Source organism: Ascaphus truei, chromosome 6, assembly GCF_040206685.1.
Source record: "Ascaphus truei isolate aAscTru1 chromosome 6, aAscTru1.hap1, whole genome shotgun sequence".
In the NCBI taxonomy this organism is placed as follows: domain Eukaryota; kingdom Metazoa; phylum Chordata; class Amphibia; order Anura; family Ascaphidae; genus Ascaphus; species Ascaphus truei.
Genome location: NC_134488.1, coordinates 85,664,660 through 85,675,112, shown reverse-complemented (window position 1 = coordinate 85,675,112; position 10,453 = coordinate 85,664,660). Strand labels below are relative to the sequence as shown.

Here is a 10,453-nt window from a genome sequence, read left to right as displayed (position 1 = left end):
GTGATACTCACCAGTTTACTAATACAATTTTGTTTAAATATTGCACAATGAGGTTTTTTGCGCTGTCTCTTTCTTTGTTTTTGCACTAGTTTGGTTGTGGAGCGGTACCACGAGCGCAGCAGCATAAACCTCTCATATTGTAAACAGGTTCTCTTATTTGTATTATCAATATCACTAAGAGCACAATAACACATTTTTTAGAGCGCAATTCACTTTTTTCCTTGACATGGTATGCAGGCTTATGACGATTTGGCCAAAGGGTTTAACTAAATAACCAAGTTAATATTATAATTATTGAAGTATTTAAACTTTATACTTATTACTTTATATGTTTTGTCAATTAGATGTAGCATTCGGCACCCCTGTCTTTTGTTGTATACATTTGCCACGCCCAGAAGCACTCTTTTTGACATAAATATATATTCATGATGTGGTGGGTGTGGGAGTTTGAGCTAGCTTGGAATGTGTGTGTTAATCAATTTTTGAATTGCAATTAGATTTTTTAAGACAACAACTCGCGATCGCCCTCTTGAGTTTCTCGACAGTATTGCAGACAACGCTAAAATGCAATTTTCGGCACTCACTCAAAACACTAGTAAACTCGAGTCATAACGCGGGAAAATTTCACGAAATCTAGAACCAACACGGGGTGTGCAAAGGAATACAACCCGTGAAATGACGGATAACGGCCGCTGCATCTGTATATGTACCTTTTTGATGAAATATGTATGTATAAAAAATTATGTATTAATACAGTGTGGTGACACTCCCCCCCTCCTCCCCAATGGACCCTTCCCCACATTTTTTATTTCCCCTTCCCTCACCCCTTCTCTCTCTTTTTTCCTTGTTTCCACCTGCGATAATATTGTTCACAATATCAACACTATACTAACAAAAAAAAATGATCTTTCGTTACATGTGAGCACTGTAAACTTTTATAGTTTGAAAATTCGTATGGAAAAATAAAGCGTTATTTTAAAAAAAGCAGCTGAGAGATCGTGTAGGATTAATATGGAAAAGTGACCTTGGGATTTTGCTTCATGTAATTCATTGGCAACTTTTCATAATAAATGTTAAAATTTCAAATTAATGTATAGATGTTCTCTTCCTTAAAGGTTCTTTTTTTTTTTTAATCAGAGTAAGGTTTCATGTTTATTTGACATATGTACATGCCAGCTTCCTCTAAAAAATATATGTTAAAAGATTGTGGAAACTATTATCCAGCACCCTGCCTAGTTTCACAAGCTCTCTCACACGTTTTCATTTACAGAATATTTGATCCTTCCCATCATACGCACGGAGCACGTGTCTCTTGACCACACGAGTCTTTCCCAGAATCTAATGTATCATTACAGACTTCTTCCCTATTGTCATTCCACACTCCACCTGCTCCTTAACAGAGGGTTGTTATCCTAAGGCAGTTCCACAGTTAATTTAGCATCTAGTAATTGAAGCTCCATGTATTGTTTGAGGCAGATCTTTGATTGGCTGCTGACTGTGGGAAACTTCAACAAGCTGAGGACTCACAGATTCTGCTGCTGATATGGAGGTATAAATAGAAGACAGATTCACATCTGCTGCAAAGAACAGCGCAAACAGAATATTGCAGGGTTACATCTGCACTGATATTGTTGAATAAATGGCTTCATCCAACATTACTATGGACTTAAACAATGATAACCTGAAACCCAAAAATACTCTCAGGGTATGTATCAATTTAATGCGCTCTTTTTTAAGCATTTGTTACGAGAGGGGCCAGCAACATATTTTGTGTCAGTCCCCTTGGGTAATAGGTGGGCTATCATACATTATTTATGTGTGTGTGTTTCATTGCATTTAAACAGACCTTTATGGTATTTTCTTTTAGCAACTGAGGAAACCAGTGGTGGAAAAGATGAGACGTGACCGGATAAACAGTTGCATTAAACAACTGAGGCTGTTGCTGGAGAAGGAATTTCAGAGGCACCAACCTAACTCCAAACTGGAGAAGGCTGACATCCTAGAAATGACAGTAAACTACTTGACACAGCAACACCAGCTTCATATTAATGGTAAGGGCCCTACATTGTACATTCCCTCTTGGCTATAGCCAGGAACTTGATCTGAATTCTGTTTTTGAAAATGAGTATTTGTACTGTATATCATTTTTTCAAAGCTAGTTTTTTCTGTACTAGGGACACGTTAGAATCACATATTCAGTGAACGGACTATGCAGTGTACTTTTAGTGGATTTTTGCAGAGTAGGCCTCTAATCGTTACTACTTCTCTTCTTATCCAGTGTATGTAAATCAATTATCTGGTTATAATTTGCTGTATAAAATAGCAGTTGGGATTTCATGTTGAGATTTCCTCTTGTTGGTTGAAATACTAACTGTAACAGTTGGTGACAAAATGAAAGGGGGACAAAAAAATATATACAGAGTTAAACAAACTATACATTGCATTTGGTTCTACTCCAATTTGAACATTCGCATAGCTTTAAGACTATACACTTTAAGTTACAACTAAGTGTTTGCTGTGACTGTACAATGCACTGAATAATGATTGTTGTAGATATAGGTAAAACCAACAAATTTAACAGGATATTAACATATATATTTTTCTTTACTAGCCAATTCATTTGCCCCAAACCATCCTTTCAAGGACTACAAACAAGGCTACAGCAGGTGTCTGGAGGAGACGCTTCAATTTCTGTCTTATACTGAGAAGCAGAAGCCAACAAACAAGAAACTGATACAGCATTTCAGCAGACCTCTGCCTGCTGACAGGGAATTGCCTCAATGTGCTCCCAGCACCAAGCTCCCAACTTCAAACACTGCAGCAGTGATCTGGAGACCTTGGTAAAATACAGCTTTTTCACTCCTCAATGCTGGAGGTTCTACATATTGCAGTTCCTATCAGCCATGAAGAATGTCAGACTGTCTCCTTTACAGAAACAGAGGAACAGGGCATTTCTGGAATGGCCCTTAATTCCTCTTGAAGTAGAAAAATTATTTTTCACATTTGATTATTTGTTGCTTCATGTTGAAGTGGTTTCAGACTAAGTATTTACAAGAAACAGTAAAAGCACTTGTGTGTATATATACTGTATGTGTGTTATGATGGGAATTTCTCATGTGCATATTAGGGTTTACAGTTTTAGAGACAAGATTACATTTTCCTTATGACAATGAAAAGGTTAAGACAATAAAATGACAAACATTTTTGCTACCTGTATCTTCTTAAACCTTGAGCAACGCATTGGTGGCCCCTGGCAGAAAAGGGGTTAAACATACCCAGTAAATAAGAGGTCATTAACATTGCATTGCGCTTTATTAGAATTTGTAGACTGTGTATATAAGGCGAGTGAAAGGTCATTACAATGTCCAACTCATGCTTGCAAAAGGAGGCCAAAATTGTACTGGAATTTCATATGACCTCCTGTGCCTGCACTGCATGTTCAGCCTGTTTTTTGTAAATTACAGCTGCTCACACTATGATTTAGCAGCAATGTTTCAACCCCAGAAGTGGTTTTATTGCATATATACCCACATAGTAGTTAGGAAAGTAGTGTGAGTTTGTTTTTAAACTGTATCTAGCTATTGATAAACTTTACATTTATATTGTCTTTTGTAAAGGCCTCTGTGTATAGCTAAAACACTTACTAGTAGTAAATATTAGTACATTACAATCAACATGCATTTATTTTTATATTGTTTCCTTCCTATTGCATTAAATCATGTAGTGTGTGTGTGTGTGTGTGTGTGTGTGTGTGTGTGTGTGTGTGTGTGTGTGTGTGTGTGTGTGTGTGTGTGTGTGTGTGTGTGTGTGTGTGTGTGTGTGTGTGTGTGTGTGTGTGTGTGTGTGTGTGTGTGTGTGTGTGTGTGTGTGTGTGTGTGCTATGTCATATTAATGTTGCACCTAAATGTATTTTGAATTTTCAGATCATGTTCATTATATTTAACTGAAATCTTAAAAATAAAATAGATTTGCAAATAAAATGTCTGGTTTCTTCCCCTATAACATATTTACTACTGAAACTGTTCATTTACCCATTCAATACTGAAGTCATGTGAAATTTGCTTCACAATAATCTTTGTAACTTTACCCTACTGTAAAAAAAGGATGAAACATTTGCACGATTGGCCAGTAACTATCAACACTGATGTTGTTTATTCTCACAGGAGGTCATGTACTTATGTTATAGCTCAAGAAGTCTGACTTTTTTTCTTTTTCTTTTAAAATGTTATTCAAGCCTGTCGTGAGTTTGAAAAGGGTTGATTCACCATCCTGGTGCTATATAAAGTCACTTTAGATGTTTGCACTGGTTTCTACACTAGCATAAACCTGTCAATAAAAATCAGTTCAAATCCTTATTTTAACAAACAAACAAAACTTAATAGCTTCTATAAGTTGCTCTAAATTATTGCACAAGTGGGGATAGGAGTATTGTATGTCTTTATTTATATAGCGCCATTAATGTACATAGCGCTTCACATTAGTAATACACGTGACAATCATATAAATAACAAATAATATAAATAACAGGTCATGGAAATAAGTGCTTCAGACATAAACGTAGCCCATGGAGTCTCCCATGGTGCAGAACACAACATTCCAGCAATGTGCTTCAAGTTACCATCTATGCCACTTTTTAGCAATTAACCATGGTCCCTTATACTGTATGTTTGGTGCATAAAAAGAGAATGGGCGGAGGCACCTGCAAACCTGATTCTTTCTACACTGTGCTAACTGTGATAGATAGATAAGGCCACCAGAAATCAGAATAGGTTAGGCATATCCTACAGGTGAATTATACACTACAACTGCTCTGACTTCCTAGAATGAGTCACGGTAAAATTATGCACATATGAAACAGTTCTTTTTTGCAAGCTCTGGTATATAGACAGCACGGGGGGTATCCGCTCAACCTCATGAAATAGGTAGGTGCTGTAGGGGAAATAATGAGTCAACATTGAAAGAGTACCAACAAAGACATAGGGAAGACAGAAAGCCCCTAATCATATGCACACTTAACCTGTACTCACATATGTCGACCAATCTATTAGTGTACACCCCTATTTAGGGGTATAGGGTTATGCACTGATAGATAGGTCAACATGTGAGTACAGGTTTAGTGTGCATATAGTTGGGGGATTTCTGTATTCCCTATGTTTTTGCTGGAGGCTCTGATATATTAAAGTTTGGCCCGCACAACTCGTAAAGCGAGAAGGGCCGAAGTGCTCCAAGGAAAAAAAATTTGGGCCGCACGGGTAAAATCATCATCATCATCATCATCATCATCATCATCATCATCATCATCATCTCTCCTCCAACACCTGTCATCATCATCATCTCTCCTCGAACACCTCTCATCATCATCATCCTCATATCTCCCCCAGAACCCCTCACTATTAACCCTTGCGATACTCCCCATCTATCTCTCATACCCCCATCTGTCCCCCTCACCCACACACATAATACTCCCCCTCCACATCAAACACACAATACCCCCTGCACACAACGCACATCCCACCCCCCCGCACCTCCAATGACCCCCCTGCACCTCCAATGACCCCCCCTTGCACCTCCAATGACCCCCCCCTGCACCTCCAATGACCCCCCTGCACCTCCAATGACCCCCCCTGCACCTCCAATGACCCCCCTGCACCTCCAATGACCCCCCTGCACCTCCAATGACCCCCCCTGCACCTCACCCCCCTGCACCTCACCTCACCCTCCTGCACCTCACCTCACTCCCCTGCACCTCACCCTCCTGCACCTCACTCCCCTGTACCTCACTCCCCTGCACCTCTCACCCCTGCACCTCACATCCCTGCACCTCACTCCCCTGCACCTCACTCCCCTGCACCTCATCCTCCTGCACCTCACCCTCCTGCACCTCACCCTCCTGCACCTCACATCCCTGCACCTCACTCCCCTGCACCTCACTCCCCTGCACCTCACTCCCCTGCACCTCACTCCCCTGCACCTCACCCTCCTGCACCTCAAATCCCTGCGCCTCACCTCCCCCCCAACGGTACCTCACAGTGGCAGAGCAGGCAGGACTCTGAGAGCAGGTTCGAGGAGGTGGAGGGGTGAGCGGTTAGCGACTCGCGGCCAGGAGGGGGGGGGGAGAAGCGGCACGCGGCCAGGAGGGGGGGTGGGGGGGTAGAAGCGGCTCACGGTCTGCGGCCGGGAGAGCGGCTCGCGGGAGAGGAGGGGGCAAGCTGGCTCGCGGGGGGGGGGGAGAAGTGGCTCGCTGCCAGGAGGGGGGGGGGGGGGGGAAAGCGACTCGCTGCCCACGGCCGGGAGTACGGCTCGCAGGAGAGGAGGGGGCAAGCTGTCTCGCGGGGTGGGGGGGGAGAGAAGTGGCTCGCGGCCAGGAGGGGGGGGGGGGCAGGGAGCGTCTCGCGGCCCCGAGAGCGGCTCGCGGGAGAGGAGGGGGCAAGCGGGCTCAGGAGGGAGGAGGACGGGGAAAGCCACCACAGGCCGCACAATGAGTGGAGGCGGGTCGCGTGCAGCCCTGTAAACAATGTGTATTCCATAAAGGTAAACTACGGAGTTATCGGGAACTATGTATTAAAGCCAACTCCAAAGATATATCTATATTTAAATATCTCCAAATTAGACATTTTCTCCATAAACTATCAAGGAATCTGGACTTCCCAGAACTATCCAATTTTGAAGGTACTTACCAGAAAGGTTTAATAACCACAATACATACAGGAATCGAAGCAGCAGGAAACACTCCAGATCATAACTACAGTATATTACTAAGTGGGCCAGTGACCAAAGCGTGGAAATCGATAGAGAAGATTGGAGTAATATATGGGAAAATGTGGCTAAAACATTCATGTGCACTGTAACTAAAGAGAACATATATACCAGTAAATTATATACCAGTGGTACCTCACCCCAAAGAGGCTCAAACAGATTTACCCTGAAACCTCTGACCAGTGCTGGAGTAACTGTGGACTAGTCGGAGATATGGTCCACATCTGGTGGTACTGCCCAAATATACAAACATATTGGACTACTATTCAGGAAATTATAGACTCAGTAACTGGTCAAGAGATCCCCTTAGCTCCACTGACCTATTTACTGGCGAAACGAAGAGAGGAGGAGAATTATACAATGAGACGCCTGGTCTCCGATATCTTAACAGCTGCCACATGCTCAATAGCTGCTGTCTGGAAAAGCCCACTTCCCCCCTCCGGACTAACAGTAGAAAGAAGGATTGACAGTGTAATGTTGATGGAGAGACTCACCGCTTTCCTTAAACATTCTACAGATAGATTTGACAAAACTTGGGCCCTTTGGCTTAATGAATAAATAATCATCAGCAAGAACTGGATGGTCGTATCTGATCTGCCTGGGAATTTAAACAATTTTGAATTTACACTTAAACTAAATCAAAATTACAATTCTTCAAATGTTTAAGACGCAGGAGACTGAACTACAAAATTTAGTCGGAAATAAAGTTGAGATGGTGCCGCTCCCCCTTCTCCCTTTCCCCCTCCCAGAACACTTTTCTTTAACTTTAAATTTAAATTTAATATTTAATTTTTTTAATTATTATTATATAGTTGTATTAAACATTGTAATATAACATACTGGTCTACGTTACTGTTTTATGATGTCGTTTTATATCTTGTTATCTTGCAATGTGAAAAAAATCAATAACAATTATTTGAAACAAAAAAGCAATGTGAACAGTGATAACCTCCCCCCCCCCCCCTCCCCTACCAGGCACATATGAGTAGGTACGTCTATCATACCAGGCACATATGAGTAGGTACGTCTATCATACCAGGCACATATGAGTAGGTACGTCTATCATACCAGGCACATATGAGTAGGTACGTCTATCATACCAGGCACATATGAGTTGGTAAGTCTATCATGTATTATCTATTTGAATTTACCTAAGAGTAACCCAACTCATGAGTAGCCCTACTCATCAGGCAAGTTCCACAATAATAATGCTGTTATGCCCCAAGAAACTGTATTCCCATAATGTTACACGATTCCAGAGGATAAGGTACCTTGGCTGTTATACAAACTTGGGTAGCAAACTTACATATTATCCTGACTGTCCAAATGACCCCTCCAAGCGAACCATTCAAAATATGATGAACAGGTCATATCCCCTGGCAGAACCAATTAGTTAACAGTTTGATAAAACTTAAAATTAACATTGACGTCATGGGAAGTTTCCGTGAGATAGCACCCTGATCGGCACTATCACAGTTTAATGAATAACCGTTATAGTGAAGTCAGGAGTTAAGAACAGTGGCAACCTGTGTGTACCAACAACTCTTGAAAGTGCAAATGGTAGTAGGCTTCCCATACATAGATCTGCAGGGAAACTGTGATGGAGCTGCTGGAGATGGGGAAACTTTTTTGCCAAAAATGCTAAATCATCTTGAAAATGCAAATTATTTATTTGCATTTTCAAGTATCCTCAAAATTACGGGAGTTTGAAAATAACCATCACTCGTGTTTAAAAAATAAATAATATGCGGGTGGAAAAAATGGGAAAAGTTAAAAAAACAGATAAATAGAGGGGGGGAAAGGGGCAGAGTTTTTTTTTCTATTACAAAAAACAGTGAAATTAGTTTGTACTAAAAATATGGCTATTTTCACTTTAATGTTTAACCCATTGAAAGTTGCTTTTTCTCTAGCAGCGCTGATAAGAGCATCTCAGCACAGAATGTCCCTGAACCGAACGTTTTAACGCATCTCTGCTTCTGCCACTATATATTTCTTCAGGAGCTGCCTGTGCATGTATTCTCTTTTATTTCAATCTGACATTTCTGAATTTATCTCGCCTTTGGTGCCTTGGGCCGAGATTCCAAATGAAGTGATACATATTGCCGGGCCGACCAATTATCTGTTTATTTGGAATACAATTTAGCTGAAAAAATTTATCATATTTATGCCTATGTTCTCTCTGATGAAAGTCACTTAAACCTAATGCAAATCAGTACAAAAATAAAAAGCCCTCCCTTATTTCGGTCCCAGATATCTCTGGAAGGAGACATGTTGGTTATTATGGTCAGCAGCTTTTAAATAGTGGCAGAAAGAGGGGTTTTATTGAAGTCAGATGGAAGGCTAAGTGGCATGTACCTACATTTTATTTTGCCAAAATCCAGTTTCCCTTGAGTTTACTACATTGAAAGTAATCCTATGTTTTTTTTGGATCACTATTAAATAGAGCTGAATTAAATGAATACGCCAGTAATTCTACTGCCCTACCCCCCCTTCCCCCCCCCAAAAAAATCTCCCTTAACGATTCCCGCCAAGAAACCCTTTGTATACGCTTTGTGTGGTAAACCCCAGGCTTATTAACATGTGAAGAATATCCTTTTTTATTCTCCAGATTGCCATGAGCTCATAGAAAAACAAGTAATCTCCTTGAAAGCTAACATGCCTGGCGCATTTTCTTTAGCAAGACAGGAAAAAAAAAAAAGCAGGAGGCATAGCTTGAATGGATTTAGATTTCCTGTCTTTTGATCTTTTTCCCGCCTAGAAGTGTGCCCCTCTTTAACGTTTTGTCAGAATGGGTTCATGTGCCAGTGGAATGCCTGTGATTCCAAACATCAGGCTGTGTGTGCTTTGTAAAGCAATAACACTTTCCCAGCTTCTCTTCCATTCATCCAGCGTCTCGGTTTTATCTCACACACCCTCCACCTGTTCATCAGTTATTATCCCAAGGTCATTCACAGTCAATTTACTGCACAGTAATTGAGGCCTCTATTGTTGGCTGAAGTTAACAATTGGTAGCAGAGTGTGGGAAACACCAACAAGCAAGAGACTCACAAATTCATGTGCTGATGGACTGGATTATAGACAGAAGTTCGCACAAACTGTATCAGTGAAGAAACTAAATGCTGCCTCATTCAGAAATATCCAACCAATTGTTCCAAAGATTTGCTGATAGAATTCTCCCAGTAAGATCTAGCACCAGCAGGGCACTTCAGAGCTTTTGAAAGTGTGTGGGGTTTGGAGAAGAACTAATCTATTTTTCATGGACATGCATAACACAGCCAAACATTTGGTTGTATTCATTGTATTTCTTGTGATCACTAAGAGTCAGCATGTGGAACCTCTGTTGCTCGTTGAGAGACGGATTCTTTCAGAAACTGCACGTGACATGCTTTTTTTCTCTTCTCTTTGAGTGAGGGTTTGGGAATGGCGGGAAACCTTCAGGCAGTCTATTTAACTGAGGAACCAGTGAATTAACATCATAATGAAGGACATGAAAAGATAGATAGAAACCGCTGTTGGATATTTGTTGATTTTCTTACTACTTGGAAATGCAAATGTAAGAACATTATGCTATATTCGTAATTTCTAGCAGCATCTCATTTTTCAGATATTTAACTCAATTCAGTGTTTGGGATATAATAATATTTTTTTTTATGTCGCACTGACAGTGTACATAGCGATGTACATAGAATTTTGCAGG

The 10,453-nt window shown here is 40.9% G+C and overlaps 1 protein-coding gene across 1 annotated transcript; it reads left to right on the top strand.

The window, feature by feature from the left end:
- Positions 1-1,585: 1,585 nt before the first annotated feature.
- On the top strand, positions 1,586-3,924 carry LOC142497336 (transcription factor HES-5-like). Its single transcript, XM_075604991.1, has 3 exons — positions 1,586-1,705; positions 1,868-2,051; positions 2,612-3,924. Exons 1-3 carry the CDS (start codon positions 1,640-1,642, stop codon positions 2,842-2,844), a joined length of 483 nt encoding a protein of 160 aa, XP_075461106.1. The 5' UTR covers positions 1,586-1,639; the 3' UTR covers positions 2,845-3,924.
- The last annotated feature ends 6,529 nt before the right edge of the window (positions 3,925-10,453 follow it).

Coding starts and splice junctions, on each gene's coding strand:
- LOC142497336 (XM_075604991.1), top strand. CDS start 1,640: ATGGCTTCATCCAACATTACTATGGACTTAAACAATGATAACCTGAAA. Junction 1,706..1,867: donor AACCCAAAAATACTCTCAGG/GTATGTATCAAT, acceptor ATTTTCTTTTAG/CAACTGAGGAAACCAGTGGT. Junction 2,052..2,611: donor ACACCAGCTTCATATTAATG/GTAAGGGCCCTA, acceptor TTTCTTTACTAG/CCAATTCATTTGCCCCAAAC.